General features: G+C 35.6%; 1 protein-coding gene across 5 annotated transcripts; it reads left to right on the top strand.

Moving 5' to 3' along the window:
* The first annotated feature begins 41 nt into the window (after positions 1–41).
* LOC127873699 (protein expanded-like) lies at positions 42–26,239 on the top strand. 5 transcript variants are annotated; one of them, XR_008046335.1, is made up of 14 exons: positions 54–346; positions 2,467–2,622; positions 3,682–3,772; positions 3,908–3,987; positions 5,693–5,772; positions 6,887–7,073; positions 10,789–11,013; positions 13,338–13,409; positions 13,715–13,886; positions 14,257–14,460; positions 15,392–15,481; positions 15,974–16,806; positions 19,313–20,961; positions 21,107–26,239. XR_008046335.1 is itself a non-coding variant. In XM_052417644.1 (13 exons), exons 2-13 carry the CDS (start codon positions 2,530–2,532, stop codon positions 19,955–19,957), a joined length of 2,772 nt encoding a protein of 923 aa, XP_052273604.1. In that variant the 5' UTR covers positions 42–142; positions 2,467–2,529; the 3' UTR covers positions 19,958–26,239. The 5 variants fall into 5 exon arrangements, 3 of the variants coding, with proteins under 3 accessions (XP_052273604.1, XP_052273605.1, XP_052273603.1); XR_008046336.1 differs by having other exon boundaries at positions 19,313–21,238; positions 21,529–26,239; XM_052417644.1 differs by having other exon boundaries at positions 42–142; positions 19,313–26,239.
* The last annotated feature ends 4 nt before the right edge of the window (positions 26,240–26,243 follow it).

Raw genomic sequence — 26,243 nt, 5'->3', positions numbered from 1 at the left:
CTTAATGAAATAAATGTTTAAATGATTTGCATTTAAATCGAGGCTAATGGAAGACAACTGAGGATTTCCAACGAGTGACAATTGGAATGTGTGGAATTTGATTGAATTTTATGATGTTTTACAGTTTTAATACTTTAAACAGGTGACACTTTAAAACAATTTACGTCTTTTAACCAAATTTATGCAAAAAGTGTGTGCATGTAATCAATAGAACGGCTTGTAGCAAGCACATTCCACAGGTGTCTAAGCACCGTAAGGTGATGCATGTACAAATATTTGTGCAATTTTGGGGTTGGACTGTGTGTACTTATATATGCTTACTAGTGACGTTGAAGGCAGTTTAATTGTAAGTGCTTTCTTATCCAAATGCAGTTTCTTGATATAATTTCTTAAGTTTTGCTGAGAAAAAGGGGTTAATCGAAGTTACTAACTTTGGCTAAAACGGTTTCAATGTGACTGCAATGTTTCATTCCAAAAAGGTCCCATTTTGAAGCTGTTTAGTTGGAACATGATTTATGCTTAATTCTGACACATTGTCCAGGGGCTTCCCTTTTACTGGTCAGTTTATTTTTTTATACAACAGACATGCTAAATGACATGCTTCTAGTTTGTTTGCTGTTTAACATTCGTGTATATTGCATTTTCTTTGTGTGCACATTTTCCTACAACTTGTATTCTGAGCTTTAAATGTGAATTTTTCCTCCCAAAAGGGGAAAAAAGTATACTTTTCGGGTGGTGGACTGCGGCCGAAATTCGGCCACTGATTTGATAGATTGAGGGCCCTGAAATCAGAAAAACAGATTATATGGAAATGTTTTTCTGCAGTTTATTAGTTTATTTTTAAAAAGCACAACAATACATGCTCATAAAATGACATGCATTGAGTCATGAGAGCAATTTTATAATATCTTGTCTAATTATCAGGGCTCACGCTAGGGGGCAACTTGAGCGACTAAGTCACTTTCTTACGCCAAACGTCGCCTAAAATTTAAGAAATTGTAGATAAAAAGCGACTTCCAGTCTCCCTCTTATCGGAATTTGTTTACATCTGGTTTTCTGGATGTCAAGGTCTGACTCAATTTTCCAATACACACTGTCGCAGCCCGGAGCGTGTCGCAATTGAGCGACAGGTAATTTGAGGTAAACCCTGCCCCGATTCTTCCAACCTCCGAACTTATCTAATTGGCGATCGATATTGGTCAAGTCAGCATTCAAGTCACATGGTACCTGCCCAATCAACATTGAGTTCGCTCACACATAATATTGGGTCACTCATGGAAATACACAGTTGATATTGTCGTCTGCCAACAATACATGTATAGCGGCCGATGGCAAACATCATATGTAAAGATAAACAAATAAAAAGGAGCCTAACAATAAAAAAATTATTTCTAAGTTGATCACTTTACAATTCTTCCATCTATCGATCTAAATTAACAAAAGGATGGTGATTAAATAATTAGATCTATGTCGATGATGTTACAACTTTCTGCCAATTATCATTTGAAATTAAAAGGTGATAATTTAGTGGGGTTTTTTTACCCACAAACTATGCTATTGTAAAGCAATATGTCAATTAAATTGTGTATTAATTACGTATTTGCTAGGTTTCCGATTTTCATTTTTTTGCTGCAAACGATATGCACAATTTGTTTTATGTGTGTAACGCATACGATTTTTCGGACTGTCGTTTTCGGATACATTATTTTTCGTCGATTATACTTAAGTTTCTAAGTTCTTTAAAGAAGAAATAGAATGAAGAATACAGATGGGGTGATGCGGACGGTGTGGTTTATCATATTTCGAATTGTATTCACATGAAATTGCTATTGGAAAGACTATAAAACATAACAAATAATTATTAAGAAAGCATATGCTAAATGTCATATTTCAAACATAAATATTTATCTGGTCTGACAGTTTTATTAAGCTTATGTTATCTACTGCTTCATAAACATATCTTTGAAATACTTTAGTCTGTATAATATGATATTTACATCAAAATGGATTGAATATAGAGCTAGTAAACTTTTAGTTATTTATCTGTCGTGTCTATTATTACTTGGTTTATTAGAACTGCTGGAAAAATTAAGATACACAAAAGAAATAAAATTATGTGTACTACAGTGGCATACTTCAATAATGTGATACACATATGTGTGTTGTAACGCCCTACATGCAAACCATTGTGTCCGAGTCTCTCCACCTCTCCCTAGAGTCTCCTCACTTCTCCCTAAATCAGTGTCCAGGGAGAAGTCACTTTTCCCTAAAATTTGAGCCCAGCGTGAGCCCTGATTATGATATGTACTTGGTACTGGGTCGACTTTTTGGCCTGACGAAAAAGTACTATACATTTGTAGATGCATGTAGTTGCCCATTCGCGCAATCTTCCATAAAAGTATGTTTCTTCTATCCCTGTAATAACTTTATTACAATATATTGAATAATTTAATGCCTATTTTACAGATGATGAAGACGCGGTCCCATCCTACTGATGGGTCTAGGTTGCGATGAATGTAGTTAATCAGTATGTCGAACGCGACACAATCTGCTAGCGGCAAGAAGAGAAAGGCTGTTTGTGTCCACCTGCTTTATAAAGAAGAATATATCTGCTATGTTGATGTAAGTTCTGTATCAAGTTTGGTATCAATTTAAGCTTAACTATTTAATTATTTGTTTTTAAATCAATTTGCTAAACCAAAACAAACCTTTTTAAAAGCAAGTGTACAAATATATAAAATATAATTGGTATATTTTTTCTGATTTTGGGTGTGCACAAACAAAAATGTCTATTAGACAAGGTTTGGACAAGGATTAAGGTTCATGAGGTCTAAATTGTCAAAGCAGTTAACTTTTGAGGTGCAATTATACATATTGCACTTCTTTTGAGATATATAGTGCTGCCTTCATTGTATCCCAGATTGTTATGCACTCTTCTTTTAAGAAAGCAGCATTTAGAAGTGGCTTTGTCTGTTTGTCAGTGTCCCTCTAAAATTTCCTGTCTCAGAGGTACCTTAGCCATATACTGAAGTGATGTATTTTATAATTACTTGGCACAGATGTTGACCGTCATAAGATGAGGTATGGCATGCAACACCTGTTTCCCTAACTTAAAGGTTAAGGTCACACTTAAAGGTCAAAAGTGTATTTTGACCATAAACAGATGTGGTTTTGTCTCAACCCTCACTTTGCTACATACATGTTTCAGTAGATTTTATAATGAAGTGCCTGAAATCCAAAGCATAATAACAGACTGTTTTCAGAATAGCCCTGTTCTCCCAACCTCAAAGGTCAAGGTCACACTTAAAATATTCTCAAAAATAACTTACCACAAATGACCACCATCAGGAGTCAGCGTGTTGTGGATATCACCAATCTTACTATTTCAAAGGTCACACTTAGCCATCAAAAGTAAACATTTTTCCATAAAACAGACTGTTTTTGACATGAGTGGAGTTATAAGTGGAATGAGGGAGCATCAGTGCTTTATACATGTCTTGTTTTTAATACACTGCAATGTAATCTTACCTGGTCATATATCATACTTTAGGGGAATAGTACATGATTTAAGTAATTTATAAGAAATGCCACTGTAAAAAGATAGTATTCTTATAAAGACATGGTTCTTTTCATCAGTCCAAGATATCTGTGATGACATCTATTGTATAATATAAATTGCAGGTAAAATCCAAGTTTCAAGATGTGTTTAACCAAGTGACCACTCACCTTACACTCCGTGAAACAGAGTACTTTGGATTGGCATTTAAAAAAGGTAAGGGTTTCATCATTTACATAAAATTTGCGTGTGAACCAATGATGAACTACAACATTTGCTGTTTAATGTACATGTAAGCACTCAGGGGTATTTTGAAATAGTGAACGTTTCATGAATGCTTTCCTTATTCAGATGGTGAATACCAGTTTGTGTCCAACGATGACAAGATAACCAAGCACACAGACAAGACATGGAAGTCTGGTCCTGGAGATGTAAGACTTTGTAGGCATTGGTGCCTCTTTGTTTCAGTTTATCAAATTATGTATTGGTGTAATTTGTTTGAAGAAAAAAATAGTATGTAAAATTAGAAATGGCGCGGCAGAGGTTGACGCGTATCCCCACGACGCATGTTTGACCCAGGGGCGCCCCAGGGTAGGTAATGGGGCCATGCATAGTTGAGATTGACTGTATTGTCATAAGAGAAATTCGGTAACAATTAGAAGTGAATCGGTGTAGTGACTGTATTGTCATAAGAGAAATTCAGTACCAATTAGAAGTGAATCGGTGTAGAATTCAAGAGGTTAAGTAAAAGGCAATTTCGGGTGGGTGTGGCCTATGTGGGCGGGGCGCCCCAGGGTTGGTAATGGGGCTTTGCATAGTTGAGATTGACCGTATTGTCATAAGAGAAGTTCAGTATCAATTAGAAGTGAATCGGTGTAGAAATGAAGAAGTTATAGTAAAAGGCAATTTTGGGTGGGTGTGGCCTCAGGTTTTTTTTTACACTTTTTGGGAAGATAGCCCATGGCTTTGGAATTGGGAATTTTATCGGCATTTTCATGAAATTGGGAAAATAAATTCATTTGCCTTTTTATTCCAAACGAAAAGTCCACTGATTAGGGAAATACTAAATTTGATATAACTCTTTATAATCATTCAAATTAAAAGAAAAAAATCATATAATACTTTGTTAAATGTAATTGAATTAAAATTGAGATAAAATACGGATTAGACACTTCTTTCGTAAAAAAAAATAAAATTTGTTTGTGTTTTTTTTGGAAATTGGGAATTTTTTGCTACATTTTGGGAAAAAAGTATACTTTTTGGGATTGGGAACATAGCCGAATTTTGGCTGTAAAATAGGGCCAAAAAACCTGGGCCTATGTGGGTGGGGCGCCTCAGGGTTGGTCATTGGGCCATGCATAGTTGCGATTGACCGTATTTTCATGCATAGTTGAGATTGACCGGATTGTCATAAGAAGATTTCAGTATCAATATGAAGTGAATCGGTTTAGAAATGAAGAAATTAAAGTAAAAGATAATTTTGGGTGGATGTGGTCTATGTGGGCGGGGCACCCCAGGGTTGGTAATGGGACCATGCATATTTGAGATTGACCATATTGTCATAAGAGAGCTTCATTATAAATTTGAAGTAAATCGGTGCAGAAATGAAGAAGTTTATGTCAAAAAACATTAAAAATGAGTGAAAATCTCTGACCCGGCCCCGCCCGAACCCCCATAACTTTTGACCCAGGGGTCAGATCAAAATTCCAAATAGTGCAGGGTTGCACATATACTCATGGCTACCATGTATGTAAGTTTCAAGGTTCTAGTGCTTATAGTGTAAGAGGAGATAGTGGCCAGGACAGACAGACAGATGGACGGACGGCGGAGATAACCACAATGAAAAGCGTGGGGATAAAAACTGTTCTTCCTTTGTTATTTGGTTAAGTTTCATCTTTTCAGTCACTGTATTCTCTGTATCTGCCTTAAGCTCAGAATATTTAAATTGTATGAAGTTAATTGAAAATAACATTGAAATATAGTACATATTACTGTTCATTAAATTATTTTATGTTTACTTTCCTCATGCATCTTCCAGAAATAGGCATGTTGACATGAAAATTTAAATAAACAAATTAATTGAGAACATAAATTATGTTCATGCATAACAGGCATTGTATAGTTACTTTGTTCCAGGGATTTGATGGACATGGAAAACCGATCTTGATGCTTCATTTTCGAGTTCAGTTCTATGTGGATCAGGTTGTGCTGCTGAGGTAGGGTTTCATTGAGGCAAACACAGAATTGTGTATACATTCTTGTTTGGACAATATGCTTAGTATTTATTTCAGTGTTTTAAGATGACAAGCATTCTTTACTTTTTAATTGTGTTAGTTCATTTATTTAAAACAAATATCTTCCTTATACATGTAAAAGCTATGTCATATATACATGTTAAAACTTAAGTTAATTCTACAACATTTTAGTTTTATAGGGTATATTCAATTTTTATTCTTATTTAGGGGGTTTAAAATCTGTCCTTTTCTGCCAAAACATTGTATATATTCCCTAAATAATCATCTTAAAAAAATAAATAAGCAAGGAATTTAAATTCCAGTAAGTTCTCTAACTGTATTATTAAATTGCATAAGTCCCCTACTTGTTTCAAGGCATTGGACTAAAGGTTTTCCACCTATCTGTTTACATGTATCTGTGTGCCTTTTTGGTCTGAATCTGGGTCCTATGAAAACTAAAAAAGAATTCAAGTTGGTGAAACTTAGTGATTATAGGACCATGTGAAGAATATGCATGTTATTTCAGTGTTTTAGACATACACAAAGTTGGGTTGCTAAGCTTAAAGAAATAGGGAAAACTTTCGGAAAATGTTTCAATAAACTCAAAAAAACTTGAACTAGGTTGAGGAAACTGAGAATGTTGATAGAGGGACATAGTGGAAATATACATGCGGTTTCGGTTTGTTGTCCGACGCAAAATATGGTTGCTATGATACAGAAAAAGTGTTTTTTTGTTGTTGTTGCTTTTTTAAAGATCTGAATTTCAGTGTCTGCTTCTAAGGCTTGAAAATAAGCTTGATAAATTAATTCTTAAAAACTTTGCTAATAAACACACACATTATGAGCATGTGTTTTATTATATCAGCCAGTGATCATAACTTTGTTACAGTTCTCAAGGTGAAGGACTCACTGATACTATCTTGTTTAGATTAAATGTTCTTAAGTTTCTTATTTTGATATGTGTTATCACTATTTTTTGCTGTTCATAGGGAAAAGGTTAAATTCCAATTATATTACCTGTTTAAGTTCCTGTGTTCTTAAGTTCAGTACTTTGGTACAAATATAACCAGGTTCAATTGTTAGTTCCTGTTTCCAGGGAGAAGGTTACACGCCACCTGTACTACCTGCAGCTGAAGGACAATGTTCTGAAGTTCAAGCAGGGTTGTCCTGAGGACCGGTGCTTCCAGGTGGCAGGCTATGCACTGCAGGCAGACTTCGGCAACTTTGCTGCTGCCTCTAAGATGCAGGAATACTTTGATCCACGAGAATACTTCCCAGCATGGGTAATTGTTTTTTGTTCATGGAAGAAATTGACAAATAATTATGCCCATTAAAAGGTGTCCGGGCATATAATTTTGAATTCGTCTGTCTGTCATTTAGTTTATCTGTAGAACTGTAGGTCCAAATGCCTTTTGATTCCACGTGAAATATATGACCTACCACCATGCAACGATATGGTGGAGTTATGAAAGGGCAAAAATGGAGTGAACAGACTGATTTGAAGAAATAAATTAAGTGTATTTTTAAGTTTGTGAAAAATATTTACACATATAAACATACATAATTTAGTGTTATTGTTGTATTTAACACAGATTTATTAATATATTAAATACTTTTACCTTTTATTATCTTCCATTTCACTAACATACAGTAAACTGTATAGAATGACAAACATAATAAAGCAGAATATGCACATGAATCTGATTATACACAGATCCACGAACATATAAATCGAATCATGTTTGTCTGTTTCCATTTTTGAATGATAATCTTTTTAGATTTCTGTTCGAGAGTAGAATGAACTCCATATTATGAACACTAATTCTGTGAGTGTGACATTAATAAATTTCAAATGACACTGTGTTAATTGTATCTAAAACGTATTCTCCATCGTTCAATGACAAGCGCTTTTCATTCATCCATGCTAATTAATTGAGAGCGCATGCTTTGAATGAGCAACATAATTTGTTGTCAGTCAATACCTGCAGTAAAATCATGCTGACGACGTTTTACGTAATTGCGTTGTTTTGTATCAGTTTGTTGGCTTTGTTATACCTACCACGCTTATCGGACCCTATGGTTTACACTTCCATGATAAAATTGTGGCCAGTTACCTAGAAAACTGATGATAGCAACCGGGGGTAATGCTCGTAAAAATTGTGCAGTTCATGCGTAACATGGTCAAAACATTTATTCTACATGTTAAGCATTTTAAGCAATTATAGTTAAATTGATTACACACAACTGTAATGTTGTGTTGAATTCTTTATTGAGCATACATAAATTTGTAATCCAAAACACATGTCCCAATGTTAATGTTTACACAAAATTAACAAATTCTTGCTTCAAATAAACAGTGCTCATGTATTTCTTGTTGATCCTTTGTCTTGATAAAAAGCGTGAAAATCATGCTGCATGTACAACTTCCTGACAAATGTATGTAAATCGTGAATGTATCGATTATTTATCAAACTTTAGTAGCTCTGAGCCCTGGATATCATGAGGATTGCAAATGTTATTTGTTATTATTTAAATGATACAGGACTACGTTACCATGTGATATTTTCGTTGTTTAGTCAAGTAAGTGCCATACTATGGAAAGTGCATTTAACGGCAGTTACTACAGTGGAAACCCTCTAAACCGGATCCTCTCTATACCGGAATCCTCTCTAAACCGGACAAATTGTCCGGTCCCATTTTTTTTCCCTATTAAACCATGCGTAAAATATCTCCTCAAGACCGGAATCCCCTCAATTCCGAATACCGGTCATGCTGTGGATCAAAATTGGGTAATTCCATACGTAATTGTACCTCTGTAAACCGCTCAGGGTCGGTTTATTGCACCTCAGACCTAGTGTCAAAAAGTTGTGAATAGCGGATTAAAGCCGCGTGAAATTAATAAAGGTGGTCGAAAAATTTCCAAACTGTTAACATCGCAAAACAATTAAAAGACACTTGTCATGTGATGTACATATCGCTCAATAGATGTTATAATACTGATTATAATTACTGAAAACAAACATTCTTTTAAAGAGTTCTTTAGTGTGTTTTGTTTTTGATATAGGAAGCCGTGCTAAATTTAAATAATCTTTATGCTATTTGATTTTGTGTTGTTTATTACAATTGCTAATTTAGTGCCATATAAAATGTTGATTTGCAGAGGTCTTGAAGCAGTTGCATTAAGATATTCATTTAGATTTTCAAATTGGTAATTAAGATAACTAAGACTAAAAATGTCCAAACCTCCTTCTCAGCGATGGCGCGTGGAAATGTCTCTAGAAGACAAAATCAAACTGATAAAAGAGTCAGAGATGTTGCCAAAACCTACACTCAAGATGCTGTCAGAGAAATATCGAATAGGAAAGTCGACGATCGGGGATATCGTGCAAAAAAGTCGGCGTACATGTTTTTCAGTGTGAAAAGAAACTAAATTCACCTAACACATGCATGCATGTATAAAATTGTGTGTTTTTCGGGGTGCACTGTTTGATCTATGTTGTGATTGATATTGCTTTCAAATCAACAGATTAAGCATGTTTTTCTTATATGATGCAATATGAATGAATGTTATTTATAAATAAACTATGCAAATTTGCTGAAAGTGTTTTATTTGCACATTAGGCTACGTAATTGACCTTCCAAAAGTAAGAAAAAAAGTCAATGTCCTCTCTAAACCAGAATCCTCTCTAAACCAGAATTTCCTCTCGATCCCGGAGGCGTCCGGTTTAGAGGGGTTCCACTGTATAGTATTTCACTGACCTGATAGTATGTAATAATGTTGAGGGTAAAACAATTAATCATCAAAAGTAAAATGAGTGAGGGGAATCCCCCTCCCTCTAGATTGCTAGAAGAGACACTGTCAAAGGGAATACCAAAAGTGGTTCTCTTAATAAAATGGTTATTAAAAGAAAAGACATATCTGGAAAAAAAAGTAAAATCATCGTCAGTATCAAGTTCATAGACTAATTCTGTGAGACAACTAACTAGTTAATTTTTAAAATTATATAAAATTATTTAGATATTAGTGTAGGTAAAAATTCATTACCTTGCAGTTGTATAACTAGTAATAATCCAACAAAACACTGGTGCCATTTTTTAAACAATAAATGTGTTTTAAGAATGGTCAACAGATTTTCCTTAATGATACCCCCAAGTGGTCACTAAATTCAAGATTTGGACATCAAAATACTTGAAAATCAGTGGTCGCATGTCATGTAAGACCAAAGTGGTTAAATACAATAACAAAATAGTGAGAGAACGCTCCCGAACATTTCAAAGTTGTTGCATAAGACAATTTCAAAGCTTGCTTAATTTAAGTGGTCGCATCCACAAGCTTGAATGCATCTCTTTTAATAGGGAATACTATTTTTTATGTGTAACAAAATAACCATGCTATTTAAAATATATGTTTTCAGAGTCAAGCAGTTTGAACAGTACGAAATACAACACTTGCACCAAATGTCATGATAAATTTCAGGGTTTTACTTTTTTATGTTCCCCCAAAATTTTTGGGGGGAGCATATAGTTGCCGCTTCGTCTGTCCGTGTGTGTGTCCGTCTGTCCGTGCACAATTTTTGTCTGGGCTATTTCTCGGCAATGAATGACCAGAATTCAATTAAACTTTATGGGAAGCTTCACTACCAAGAGGAGATGTGCATATTATCAGCCGGTTCTGGTCGGATGATTTTTCACAGAGTTATGGCCCTTTGAAATTTTCTATAAACTGTACATATAGCGCAATTCTTGTCCCCCCAACTACTAGACGTTTCCTTTTATCTGAATATATAGTGCAATATTGTGACAAAAAAAAACTTTGGGGAGCATCATCCGTCTCCGACAGTTTTTTGTTTATCAAAGTCACTTGTTCATTCAGGCATAAATTATTACTGGTACAGAAAGATTATCAAAGATTGTAAATGACTAGCTTATAAGAAAAGCAGTTGCCTTCTTCAAAGAATCTATTCAAGCCGGACATGAACATATTTGCTGTCATATCAGATGGTGCAGGCCCATGGTGAGGACTACATTGTGAACAACACCCCGGTGGTTCACAAGGACCTCCACAACGTGTCAAAGAGCGAGGCAGAGTGGCGCTTCATCAAGGAGACGTCCCAGCCCCCCGCTGCACACAACCTCCACTTCTACCGGCTGAGGAAGAAAAAGACAGACAAGACGTGGAACGCCTGGCTTGGGGTCTGTGCCAAAGGCATTGAAATTTATGAGGTGGGTTGCAGCTTTCGTGGATCACCATGCCTATGTACTGACTTTCATGATTGTTTTTAATATTTAGATTAATTATTTGATTTAAAGATGCATTTATGTTCTTTATGCAGAGAAAATTCAACCATTTAGGATATTCTAGTATTGGTAGCCAAATAGCAGATATATTTCAGAAATCAGCTTAAGCCTGAGCTTTTTATTATGCCCCCGTATCGAATGATCGGGGGCATATTGTTTTTGGACTGTCTGTCTGTCATTCTGTCCCAAAACTTTAACCTTGGTTAAATTCTGTCCCAAATGATATATTGAAATATTATTTCAAAGCGGCGTAATAGGAGGCATTGTGTTTCTGACAAACACATCTCTTGTTTTAATTGCAATTAAATCAGTTGTTGTTCCTCATTTGACAACAATAAAAAAATGTGGTGTTATGCAAATATCCATGCTGGTAGTGGGCAACGGGAAATATTTGTCAATGATATATTTGTCCAGCAAGGTCAAGTCACTTGCAATAGGAATTAACAGTATAGGAAGGAGTTTCCCGATGAAAACCAGGTCCTTAAGTCCAATGTCAAGGTCACAATTCTGGGTCAGAGGTCAAGTTTAGGAAAATAGTACTTTTCCAGAGAAATTATTTGTCCAGAAGGATGTATTTTCATATATATACCATAAGGAATACCATTGGCATGATGAAACTAAATGTCTCATGCAAGAATAAGGTCCGATGTTCAACTGTACATGTCACAATTCAAGGAATAAAGTCCAATTAAGAAATTTTTACTTGGCATTTTGTCTGGAGCATAAGTTTGTCATTATGGATGGATTTTCAAATAACTTAGCAGAAGGGATCAGCATGATCAGAAGGTCCAAGTTTAAGGGTACAATAGAAAGTCATTCGTTAAATTTGGTCACACATTAACACATGATGTAGAATGTAAGGATCATCAGAGCTTCAGATAAGGATTTGTGAAATTAGTAAAGGTACTGCCACTGACAGAAAGAAAAGGAGTAACGCTTAAAATCAATTAGTACCTGTACTACCATATCCAAAAATACAGGTAGTACTTTACTACCCGTGTTCTTGGATATTGTAGGGTGTATAACTGACTACAGAAACATTTGCAGCAATTATAATAAGTATATGTAGCTTCTTAAACAGTTACTGTATTAGGTTTTCCATTCCGAATTATGATGCAAATACAACTACACATTAAAACTCATGACTAATACTATTTCTTCATTTTTCTTGACAAGAAAACACAAGCAAACTAGTAAGCTAAGTAAATAAACACTTATTTCACTGTCTCATCCGTTTCCCATCGTGTTTTCTAACGTTTTAAGCCACCGATGCAATCAAATCGTTTAATATCGGGGCGACAATGTCTTTTTCTGGGTTTACAGATTTAATGTCAGGATGGTTAGACGACACCGTATGTAGTCATTATATGACAACAAAGTGTTGTTTTGAACCGCTTTCAGTTAAGCCAGCATTGCGCGCAGACATTTTGTTTTTGACGGATTTACAAGTTACAGGAAATCACGCGACAGAATAGACATTAATATATAAACCCAGTCTACAACTTTTCGGTAATTTAAATTAACGAAAAGCGCCGTTAGGTTAGAGACCAACAAATCACGCCTTGCTGACGCAGACGTATCGGTACGGCCAGATTTTTTTCGTAAATGCGTAAAATGGATATTAATGTCGTAATTGTACGTCCAGTTTATAAAAATAAATGCGTAAATCTTCATGAAAAAGGCGTATTTACGGCTGTACGGCCCTTATCTGGAGCTCTGGGATCATGCCTCAAGGTAAAGTTGTACTGGACACTTTGTTTGGAGCTTACCCTTGTGCAGCATTAGTGGATTTTCAAATAACTTTGCATAAGTCATGATATAGTGGAAAGTCACATGCAAGAACAAGGTCATTAAGTAAAATGTCAGCAACACTAATCATGGTAAAAGGGCGAAAAAGCACAGGGCATAGTATAGAGCAAATATAGAATTTTAAGTATGTTTTCAATAGATACAAAGCATACTGAGATGCGCACATCTGCACACAGTTAACAAGTCCTAAGGTTGATGATCAAGGTCACTATTTAAAGTTGAAAGTAAAAGAAGATAAATGAATTAAAATAGTCTCAAATTAAATTTTTGTACTTACGGGCTTATCTTTATGACAAATGCACTCGTGTTTCATACCAACAATTAATTTTTCATATCAATTCATAATACTTGTATTTTTCAGTTAAAGTTTACACTGTAAGATTAATTCAAATATTAAATGTTTTCTTCGTAATGACCTATTGTATGTTGTTGTTTTACAGGATATGGATGATGGATTTAAAAACTTGATATCAACATTTCTGTGGCCAGATATTGGAAAACTTACATTTGATGTAAGAATTATTTTAATATTTTTATATCCCAGAATGTATAAATTTCAGTTTTCTTATATTATCAACTGAATACATAATATAATACTTTAGAGAATGATTTGATTTTCATGCGACTCTTATTTGTGATAAGTGTTTGTTTTATATTATGAATAATACACAATTTACTTATAAAAATTGGATTTAACCTTACAGTAAATAAAAAAGGTATATATATGTTTGTTGTGTTCTTAAAAATTTCATTCCTCTTATACAAGTCAGGGCCATTTACATTTTGCTGAAAATGAAATTGTAATGTTCTCTTCCAGAAAAAGAAGTTTGAGATTAGATCTGTGGGGATGCCAGCTGGACGCAAGTTCACCTACTATACAGAGTCGGACGTGAAATCAAAATACCTGCTAACCTTTTCTAGAAATACACACATGTTCCAAATGGCAATACAACCAAAACTGATGGAGATCAGACATTTAGAGGAAGAAGGTAAGAAGTTGCTGCAACTTTGATTGTTCCTGCTGTATGTGACTGGGACCTTGACCTTTGTTATTTGTGTGTAAGAGTCAGGAGACATGGTAGGGAAAGCTGAAATGCTATTATAATGAATCACAAAGTTTATACATTATGTCTTTATATTATGTCAGGAACTCGTTTTGTTTCTGTTACAATTTGTTACAATTTGTTACAATTTGACATCCAAAAGAAGATAATTTGTAATTTTACGCAGACGCAGATTTATAATCAAATTTGGGGCTTATGAATATTGATTTTACCTTGTTATTTAATATCTGACTTTCCATTTGAGCGTTTATTTTTGTTTAAATTCTTTACAAACAAATTAAATGTTCCTTTTTAGACAAAAGACGGTACAGAGAATCCTACGTGTCGAGTGACCCAAGGGACACTGTTGGTACCCCGGGCTCCTATAGGATGAACAAATCTCCCCTGGCAGTGAAGATGGGGCTCGGTAACCGCTACTCTGTGGTCAGTGATGCCAGCTCTAACACCACGTCGGGCATTGCCAGTGACAAGATGACGGTCAGTTTTGAGGAAAACGACGGTAAGGAACGGAGCTGATTAATTTGTTCTCTCTAAATATAATACATTAAAAAGAATATTAATTCAGGATGAATACCCGGAAACACCTTTGATAGGTTATTATCACGTTTTGGCCTATTTGAAAGCACCTTAACAGTAAAAACATAAATTGATAATCTATCAGATTTTGACACATAAAGACTATTTCAAGTCTATTTTTAAATCCACTATTTCAAGTCTCTTTTTAAACCCAAAACTTTATGTGATGGATATGTTATAATTAGGCACACATTTTTGTCAACATTGATCTAATTATTGACCCTAGAAATTTGATCGGGGCCCATATTCACCAAGCCATTCTTAGACTTAAGAATAAAAAAAATACTTGGAACCAAGAAAAAGGCATTCAGTGTTTGAATATGTAGATGCCTCCACTGGTAATTATGTCAATAGCAAATTGTTCTACATGAAGAATGCCATAGATAGCGGTGTTTAATATTAAGTTTTACTTAAAATTCAAGAAATTATTGAATATATCAATTTAAAGAATATTCTTTATTCTTAGATTTAAGTCTAAGAATTGTTTGGTGAATACGACCCCAAATCTGGGTCAGAGTTGTTGCTTAATGATGTATCCTTTATATGAACTCATTAGATATATCTTCTACATGTAAATAGCAATTGGTGAATTTACAATAGACAATTTATTTTTCCGGAACTGGTCCATCAACTGAAGTATTTATATTGCGTTTCAGGAAAAAATCCATGTACACAATTTTGGCCATTTTGATATTTTAAAATACTCATAATTCTTTGGAAGCTCAATTTAAGATTTCCTATCATTTGTGATTTGTTTGATGGTAATCAGATAATGCATTATACAAATAATTTATTTGATTCTCCTAAATGGACATGTATTCAATATTTCATAGATAAAAGCTTGTTTGTTACAGATGCCAGTAAAGAGATTATTATTGATGGACCTCCCATGTTGCTGAATACTCCTAGTCAAACCAGGTCATCTCTTGTTTCCACTTTACCAGGTATTTGATACAAAGAGTTTTCTACACTATTTATTTCATCCTCTTTATTTGTAATAACTACATGATTTATTTTGTAAATTACACAAAGCCTATAAACCATCTGGTACACATGAAAAGTGAAAATATGTTACCTGTGTATCACATATTCAAAACTGACTAAACTATTTTAATTGTAATGCTAATTTAATTTTAATTTCCAATAAGCCTAAGGGAAATGTAATAATTGTATTTTTAAAGTTTCGGATTGCTGCCTTTAATTGCAGAAGAATCACAAGACCCTTGACTGCAAAAATTGTTAAGCTTTTTCGTACAGTAGTTTAAATGTGAAACACTCATGCAAAGAATATCAATGCTCAAATGTGGTCATTCTGATTCGTAAACATTTGAACTTTGAAGTTTTGATTTGGTTAAAGACTAGGGCCATAACATATGTACATGAACTGCTATGAAGATTTTACCCAAAGATTTTTAAGACTTTTGTTCTGCTTGCAGGTTACAAGCCATCCCCCTTATCTGGTTCCAACAGGAGCCCAGTCCTGGAGCATGGCTCCCACAGTCACTACAGCACCTACACCTTCCCCACCTCTCACACGCCACACTCCCGCCTCACCAACCAGAACAACGTCAGCTCAGGAAGTGTCACCTCCGACCGCAGCGGCCAGTCAGAAGGAATCTCCCTGGAGAGCAGTGGTAGCAGCGGCAGCTACAGGAAACGCTTCAAGTCTCCTCAGACCACCTCGAGCGTGTATACCACACTGTTTCCCTTGTACTCGCCTATGCAATCTGAAACCGGTGCAAGGGAAAAGTTGGGTAGGCACTCACACAGCAGCAGAAAAGACAGCTTTAAAGACATTTTATCAGAAATTCGCGCTCATCAAAACCCAAACAGCTTTCAAGCAATGAACCAGCATCCTCACTACACAGACTCGCCCCCACTGAGCAATATGGCGTCATTTCACATGGAAGATCTGGACTCCATGATGGGCAGGCCTCTGTCTCTGTCGGGGTCCTCTGACCAGCGTGGAAACAAGTCTTACAGCAGTGACATGTCCCACTCCTCACATCACACCAGTGTCAGCACGGTCACCTCGCATGACTACGAGAACGTCATCATGCTGCCACACAATTCTTCAAAGGCTTTTGTTCTGGAGGATGCAAGGCTTCAGGAGGCAGAAGTGTCCCTGGTGCCCATGCAGTTTGTGGATGGTAAGGCCCTGCAGGACATACCTGCCGAGCACTTCCACCTTCACAGCCAGTCCGAGACGGAGCTGGCAGTAGCACACCTGCCTGAGGATGATAGGGTTCATGAATATGTGGATCTACAGGTAGGTCTTGTTGTTAATTGGGGATTTGAATGCTTTAACTGTACTACAGGGCTTACAAAATGGCTCCGACTTTATTGAGCCAAACCATTTTCTACTCTTGTTGCCTTAAAATTGCATGTTGTGGGTTTTATTGATGAACAATAAAATTTTACATTTATTTGATACCCAGTTCAAAACTCCATTTTTTTACAAGACAATTCTTCTAAATTAATCATTGAGTTTGTTGAAATAAAGCGGGCTTGCTAGCAATCATTTTAAATAACACAAAAAAGTATGAAAAACAGCTGTTTGTGCTTTCATAAACTTTGAAGAAAACAACTGATATGAATCTGCACAGTAAAAGCTTAATGGAAGAAGGATTTTGGAAATAAATGGCTAGATATGCTACAAGATTTCAACATGAAACTTCATGGGTGTATAAATATCAGCGAGGAGAATTGCAATGCATGAAAGCAATTTCTTCACACTTAATTATTTGTATGATAATACCATATATTAAGGGATTTGCAACTACCCATAAACACAGTTTATTTGTCAAGGGATATCAATTAAACAAAATTTGTTTTTTGTGTTTTTATATCACTCCAGTGGCATATGACAGCCTATTCCTTGGGATCAATATCGGTATTGAATACATTAGGCATTTTCAAAGAGATTGATGATAAATGTTATAAGTTATTCCACATAGGTCAGGGTATGGGATAATGATATGCATAGATCACTGTCAATCAGGGGTTGTAAAATTCCGGAATAATCCGGAAATCCGGATTTGGAGGCTCCTGGACCAGTTTTGAGATCGGCGTAAATCTGAGGAGTTTTTTTCAGGGGGGTAAGGGGATTTGGGTGCAAAAAAGTCTCTGTACAAAGTATTTTGGTGACGAACCGCGAAATCCAGGCACTTGCGATTAATCCGGACCGTGTCGAATTCGGCAGAAACGTAAATGTCTGGCTGCCAATCGTTTGCATGCGTTACTATTGGTATTATACCGTATGTCTTAAAGCAATAAATTGATTGGCCAGTTATTTCCGGAGCTTCTTTTGTTTAAAAGTATTCTGCTAAATCAAGTGCAAAAAAGAACAACGAAAATCTTGTGTTTATGTGGTTAAATAGTACAAATAATCACGGACGATTTGCCTAATGCACAAATTTACCTCGGGGTTTGTTGTTTGCGGAAGTCAAAACTAACTACGCATGGTGCGCATGGATTTCCAAACCTATTTTTAGAAACGCCGTAAATGGCTTGGGATTCCAAACATCGGCTTTCAAATGCAATTGTGTTTATCTTTTTCTTTACTTTTCAGTTACAAATAACATCGTTGGTGTTTTCAGTCACGCAGAAAACTACTAAAATTATATAGATCTAGCTTCCGTATATATATATTTCATATTTTGCGACATACATTTTCAACAATCTTTTGCTTTACGTCAATTCACATTTTTGTTACGGTTCAGGTGTTGTTTACAGTACTGTTAGCAGACGAGAAATGTCTAGTTTATTTAGCTTCGGCTTTACAAGTAACTGTAAGTCAAAAATTAGCACATTGGCAAATCTACATTTAGACTTAAAATAGACTTTAATTGCTGTTATCATTTTGTTAAATCAGCAAAAATAAAAAAAGGTTTTGTGGTGTATCATTTTGATCTTTATAAAAAAAAAAGAGGCTTACAGTTAATGTGATATTTCATGTTTGGGCAAGTGGCTTTACGTTGAGGGCAAGTAGATTTTCTAAGTACTTGCCCGGCAGAGTTTTTAGTCTGTCAGTCAATACATTTACCTTAACAATAAAACACAATATGACATAGCAAGGATGCACTTTTGAAGTCCTCAAAGGCTCAAAATTATTTTGCTTCGCGGGGCTTCGCCCCCCTGAACCCACTACAAGGGGTTCCACCCCTAGACCCTGCCGGGGCTTTCAGCCCCTGGACCCCGGCTGATTTTCAGGATTGGGACTTCAAGTCCAATACAACCCCTGGTCAATGTCAAGCTCTTTTTGTGTTATGAAATGTGAGCAGTCGACCAGTTGCACAAATGTGGATCAGAGCCACCTTTCTGCTGGATTTTAACTGCATTGTTTGGCTACTGAACCATGTGCTTTTAATTACCATTGATATATTCGCTTTTTCTATGAAGTTGAAAATCCTGGTTATAAAATTGGGGTATGGCAAAGAATTTGCTATCAATTAATCCATTTGAAATATTGTTTTTAACTTTAGATGAGGATGCTTTCATACAGACCTTGCTAGGGATCGCATTTGGGGCTAGTCTGCCTATTTCACTGTTACTAAAAATAGAAAAACTCTTTCTGCTCAAAAACATAAGTTTGAATAGCGGTATTGTGCTGAAATTGTTTGAATATTTATAAAAGTTGCTTTTATGAAACCCTATCTTGTTATTGTAATTAGTCAGTATGTTCAAGGTTACTGTTAATAAAATATACAATTTTTTTCCTTGTGTTTAATGGATTCTTCACTCATTTTTCCTATGATGCTTCTTCCATTGTGCAGGTATCAGATGAAGGTGAGGAGGACAGTGGAGGCAGCCTGGAGAAGAAGCTTACCCACATCAGCGTGAACAACAAGAAGGAGGTCCTACATCCAGAGATTGAGGAGATCAGGGGCAAGTCACATGCTTTCTCCCTGCCCTTCATATCCGCACTGATCGCTGATAAGACCCTGCAGTCTGTACACAGTCGATCAGGCAGCATAGCAGGCTCATATGACATGTCTTCCATCAGATCCACAGACTCTCGGATATCTAGAATCTCACACGACACCGACGGTCGTAGACTGTCCATATCCGGTTACCCCACTGGATTGCTGCAAAATGGCCATAGCTCGTTCAACTCTCACCGGCCATTCAGCTGGCACAGTGAAAACTTTGATCTTGATGCCCAGTTGGCTAACCTGACTGGCGGCAGTCAGCCGTTGTCAGAGAACCATCGCAGTGTTCCGCAGAGTTTGTACAGCTCTGACACTTCCTGGGCGAATACATTCGCGTACGCCATTCCATCCAGCCAGGAACGGTACTCGCCCGAACTGATTGCATCGCAGCTCATGATTCCGCCTAAATTGACGAGCGGTGGGCATAATGCACAAGACGCCAACATTAGACACAAGTCGCTATTGAAGGAAAATGTGGGAATAGCATGATAATTCTTCAACAGAACCAAAAGATAGGATACCTGGCCATTTATTAATTTATTTTTTTAAGTACTTGATTGTACATTGAATTAGTCCAAATAGTGCTGTAATTTCTCTTTAAGTTTTTAAGCAATCTCTTTTTTAGCTTTAATAATTAATTTTAAGTTCTTATTATTCAGACTTCAAGATTTTCCCCTATAATAAATTCTTCTAAATTTGCATACACTTCTAAAATTATCAAATGTGATCTTAAATCTTGATCTTTGTTTATGAAACTTTGAGAGCCATAGGTTAAACTGAATGATTGTATTAAGAAAAAATGAGTTCAAGGTTTGGCTTTGTATCATTTTCTGCATAATATAAAGTAGAGTCTTTTATGATGATCTGATTGCTACTTTATAAATTCAGTTATCTAATGCAAAATGTTCTGTGAAAAAAAGTGAGTGTGACAAATATGCTGCAATTGAATTTTGCCATATTTGAAGATGTTTAAGATGATTCAATAAAAAAAAAGTATCATAATGTATGCATTTTATTTTTGTTCAATAATATAACATTCATACTAATGGTTATCAACAGGCAGATATTGTTGCACACAGGAATATAGGAACGTCAAGACAACCCATTTAATGTCATTTTGTCTCTTAATTTTCAGATAATTTTTGGAATATCGTAACGAAAATTAAATTATATTTAAGTATCCAAACACTGAAGAGTAACTCCAGTATTTGGAATTACCAATACAAGTTTACATAAAACAGTCTGTAGACGATTAAAATGAGTGTTTATTGTGACAGTGATTTTTATGCCCCATTTCGAAGAAGAGGGGGTATATTGCTTTGCACATGTCGGTCGGTCGGTAGGTCTGTCGGTCGGTCGGTCCGTCCACCAGGTGGTTTCCGGATGATAACTCAAGAACGCTTGGGGGTAGGATCATGAAACTTCATAGGTACATTGATCATGACTTGCAGATGACCCCTATTGATTTTGAGGTCACTAGGTCAAAGGTCAAGGTCACGGTGACCCGAAATAGTAAAATGGTTTCCGGATGATAACTCAAGAATGCATACGCCTAGGATCATGAAACTTCATGGGTAGATTGATCATGACTCGCCGATGACCCCTATTGATTTTGAGGTCACTAGGTCAAAGGTCAAGGTCACGGTGACCCGAAATAGTAAAATGGTTTCCGGATGATAACTCAAGAACGCATACGCCTAGGATCATGAAACTTCATGGGTAGATTGATAATGACTTGCAGATGACCCCTATTGATTTTGCGGTCACTAGGTCAAATGTCAAGGTCACGGTGACCCGAAATAGTAAAATGGTTTTCGGATGATAACTCAAGAACGCGTACGCCTAGGATCATGAATTTTCATAGGTAGATAGATCATGACTCGCAGATGACCAATATTGATTTTGAGGTCACAAGGTCAAAGGTCAAGGTCACAGTGACCCAAAATAGTAAAATGATTTTTGGATGATAACTCAAGAACGCTTTTGCCTAGGATCATGACACTTCATAGGTACATTGATCGTGACTCGCAGATGACCCATATTGATTTTTAGGTCACTAGGTCAAAGGTCAAGGTCACAGTGACAAAAATAGTATTCACACAATGGCTGCCACTACAACAGAAAGCCCATATGGGGGGCATGCATGTTTTACAAACAGCCCTTGTTTTTCTTAATTCTGTCATTTTGGTGTGATTTTTCTGCCCAAAAACATGTGTAGACGTCTTTAATTGCTTTTTGATTGTATTACTTCTGTGGAAAATAGAATACCAGTGTAATGATATCCAGAAATTATGTCTTGTGTTTTTGCAATGTTTTTTGCAATACTTATTGGGTTCTGTCTTTATGGATAGGAGAAAAGTTGTATTCAGCCTTTGTATGCTATGTTTTGGTTCTGTTGCTGCATGAAGATCAGAGATTTGGTTAATGTGATATTCATAAATTCAGAACAGTTGTATTTATTGTCCAGTCTTTGCCAATCAAAATTGTAGTTGTATTATTGTTCTTTGATAATGTTGTTTACATTTTTTACAAACACATGTACATATTTTTATATGGTAAGTTTATTTTATATCAACAGCAATACACACTTTGTGGAGGCTTCTCTTGCAGATATCCTCCAGATATTTTAATATACGGACATGCTTATGAGTTTGGTTAGCTACATCAGTTGTTTTTTAATTTTCTTACATTTTATACATTTGAGTTGTGTTCTGAGAAAACTGGGCATAATGCATGTGGTCCGCACAGGCTAATCAGGGACGACACTTTCCCCTTTTATGACATTTTTGGTTTAAATGAAGTCTCTTCATAGCAAATAACCAATTTAGGTGGAAAGTGTTGTCCCTGATTAGCCTGTGTGGTGTGCACAGGCTAATCTGGGACGTCACTTTACGCTCATACATTATGCCCAGTTTTCTCAGAACACAACTTATTTGTATACCTGGTTTGGAACTGCGTGGATTTCCACACACCTGTGACAAAATACCAGAGTGTTTTAAATTGAAGTCAATTTTTACTCAAGATTAACAAAAACTGTTATACTAAACATTATGTTCAACATTATCTAACTAAGATATAAAAAAAATGCTTTTGGGGGGAAACTGATTGAATTTTTCTATTTTTATTGTCTTATATATGTGTCTTGTTCTGAGAAAACTGGGCATAATACATGTGCGTAAAGTGACGTCCCAGATGAGCCTGTGCAGTCCACACAGGCTAATCAGGGATGACACTTTCCGCCTAAGCTTGATTTTCGGTAAGGACGGACTTCCTTGAAACTAAAAATACCATAAAAGCGGAAAGTGTCGTCCCTGATTAGCCTGTGCGGACTGCACAGGCTAATCTGGAACGACACTTTACGCACATGAATTAAGCCCAGATTTCTCAGAACAAGACACATATATTCAAGTTCATGAAGTTTTCATGCATTTTAAACATCAGACATGTTGTACATATACACTTATGTATAGTTCATAGTGCAATATTCTATACAGTATATAAATAGTATATTTGTACAAAGAGTGTTTATATTCATAGCAGAAATTATATATATATATCTATTTCCAAGGATTGTTTTTCGTATGTTGAGTAAATACTTTTTGAGAATGGCCAAAAAACTTGTATGCAATTGTAATTAAATGTTGCAAAAGATTATCATTTTCAATAGGTTTACATGTATGTTCTTCTTTGTTTAGCTTTTGGAAAGTAGAGTTAAATTTGTAGCTGTTTGATAGATCTAGTGCATACAAATATAACCATTTTCTTGAGCACTCTTGATCATGTGTTTTGTCAAAATATGATCAATTGGTGCATGATTTCAAAAACAAGAACCCTATATTTTGTGACTGCAGATTTCTTATATACGTAGAAAATTGAACCTATTATTTGCATGTTATTTTAAACAAAGACAGTTAATTTACTCTATTGCTGTATTGATGAGCATCCTGCAAAATGGGTCTCGTGCTGAAGTGGCCAGAGTAGCTCCAGTCCACGTGTTCATCCGAGCAAACAGGTTAGGAGCTACCCTGTCCGCTAAAGAGACCACGAAACCTTGTGTGACTAGTTGATAGGGTAGCTCCTTCGGGTGCACAGGTTTGCCAGTAGCTGTGCTTGCTGCATTATATCCAGTTTTGCAAGATCCTGGGTCCTTCTGTTGCAGCAGCGGTTTGTTTTCTATGATTTTTTATCAAAATGTGTCAACTTAATTTGATTAAGGCCAGATCAAGCAATGGGTTAAATGTAGAACACAACTTGTAATGTGTTTTTAAATGATACCTACTGAACCCTTAAGTTATAACACAACTATACTTAAATGTAGCATACATTCTGAATAACATATTTCTGGTGGGTCTTGGTTTCTGAAATTCTGTTTTGTAATTTTGCTTTGTTTTGGTATGACCTGCATATATAACTATCAAAGCTTACCTCAAGTTGAAGTTTGTAATGAAGGAAGGATAACAATTTATATATTTTGTGTCTTTTAAATGAAGAAAGAACACACTACAACTCCCATGATAGGTATACTAACTTTTGAATGTGTAACAAAGGGTTGTCTAGCTGGTACAGGACAGCAAAATAATATGATGCTTGCACATGTTTATTATTTGTATCTGTACTAATTTTGTAAACACTTTTATTATCAGTGTTCAAACTGTTGTGTTGAAGCTTTACATGGCCGACGTCCATGTGTTTTATGCCAGTTTGTATGCCTCCCTTTTTATAAGGCAGGATATAGCAGTTGCTCTGTCAGTCTGTGGGTGCAAAGTTTGCTGTGTCAGCCTTTACTGTGCCATATATGGATGGATTTTTATATAACTTGTTACCAGTGTCCACCATAATAAGACAACCAACCTATTTTTTGTAATATCTGTCCCCCTATCTGAAAAATCAAGGTCAAAAAGAAAGGTAAAAGGTCCAACTTGGCGTAAAATAACTTGAAAGCTGCTTTCTCATGCATAACTTTTCCGTATACTAATATTATTGGATTTTAAATAAACATGACAAAAATGCTATCCAGCATAAGATGACCTTGTTACTCTTGTCTCTTTAACTCGAAGGTCAAGGTCTTATAGTTCAAAGGTCAAATTTTGCCATAAAACTGCGTTCCCAGGCTCTAACCTTGTCATTCTTCATGCAATTAATAAATAACTTACATTTCTTGACAATAATGAGTACAGGGCTCGAATTAAACTTTTCTTTCTACTAGCAAAACATTGTAAGCAGCTTAAATACCAGCTTGCAAAATCAAAAACATTCTCGCAAAATTTGCTGGAAACATAAATAAAAGCAAGTTTGGACATTATATTAGTACTATTAAAACTAAATAAAATATGACATCAACCACAAGTTTTGGTTATGAAGTTCTTTTTCCCACTTTTTACTGTTTTCGTGGAAGAATTTAATTTCCGTTTTTTTTCTCTCAACTCAACGGTTAACTTTGCTTTATATTTCGTATTGTTATTTCAATCTTTGGGCAAAAAGAAACTTGTTATTTTTCGCTTCGATGACATGACTGTTAAGGTATTTTGTCTTTTATAGTGAACATGTGTGGATAATCGACTGTTTCATGTTCTTTGTACCAATACCATCCGCATATATGTACTATAAGTATACCAGTCTACATACAAGGTGCGAGCTTCTGCATATGGGTATTCGTAGGTTCTATTAATTGACCTGCGGTTTAGCGTTCACAACGTCGAGCGCATTTAGCAATATAACTCTTTTTTTTCACTATTTCTTCACTCGCAAAAAATTCTAGTGGCTTAAAACTTAACTCGTAATCGGTATTTTTCACTCGCATTTTGTGAGTGTGCGAGTGTTAATTTCGAGCCCTGGAGTAGACTGCATATTGTGAGTAAAACCTGTCTCATTACTTTAAATGCAAACTCTTGTTTAACCATGATAAACATTTGTTTGCGAAATAAGTTTTGCGACAAAAGCGGATTGTGGGTGACACCAGTGCCCTTTGGATACGTGAATTTATAAACCCTTTTTGTATAATCTGTTCTTCCATTGGCATTTCAGTTCAGGTATTTTTATTAGAGTCATAGATGTTGATTTTATTTTTTTGTAACCATTTTGTCTGTATACTGCTGGATTATGACGTTTTTTTATTTGTTCATGTGTGTTAATGAAAACAAGATACCCAATATATCTTGCTAAATGATATTATTTTATAACACATTTTACATTTATCACATTATCTTTTTGCTCATTCTATTGTGCCATTGTAGTTTTATCTGCAAGGTGTTTTTACCATAGTTTTGATAAAGGTGAAATGCTTTGCGGAATGTTTTATCAAAATATCTTTAGAATAATTCATTTATGTTTATGTTTTGACACATCAGTTCTGAATTTTAATACACATACTTAATTGAGCCTTGTTTTTGGAATACTGGGCTTAATGCATCTGCCACTTTTTTCCTAAACAGGATTTTCCCTAAGAAGAGACTTCCTTTAAACAAAAAATACTTTAAAATCCAAGTGTTGTCCCTGATTAGCCTGTGGTAACTGCAAAGGCTAATTGGGACGACACTTTCGCACATGCATTAAGCCCTGTTTTTCCAGAGCAAGGCTCATTTGTTTTTACGCATTGTTTGTAGGTATAATTATGCTTGCTGTTAAGAGGAAACAGAAAAAAATCTTAGATTTGAGATGCCTAGTATGTATATAGACCCACTAGTGATATGTATAGGGACTTGGTGGGGTCCACACACATATAAAATATATATCTTATATAACCAAATACTCCCAATAAATATATTATTTTCGCGCA

Source organism: Dreissena polymorpha, chromosome 3 (genome assembly GCF_020536995.1).
Source record: "Dreissena polymorpha isolate Duluth1 chromosome 3, UMN_Dpol_1.0, whole genome shotgun sequence".
Lineage (NCBI taxonomy): Eukaryota > Metazoa > Mollusca > Bivalvia > Myida > Dreissenidae > Dreissena > Dreissena polymorpha.
Note: the sequence above shows the minus strand (reverse complement) of the source record. Positions and strands in the feature narration are given on the sequence as shown.

Bases quoted from the DNA above. Each gene is read 5' to 3' on its own strand.
- LOC127873699 (XM_052417644.1), top strand. From the start codon at position 2,530: ATGTCGAACGCGACACAATCTGCTAGCGGCAAGAAGAGAAAGGCTGTT. The intron at 2,623-3,681 runs GTAAGTTCTGTA...TATAAATTGCAG, and splicing joins AATATATCTGCTATGTTGAT to GTAAAATCCAAGTTTCAAGA. The intron at 3,773-3,907 runs GTAAGGGTTTCA...TTCCTTATTCAG, and splicing joins TGGATTGGCATTTAAAAAAG to ATGGTGAATACCAGTTTGTG.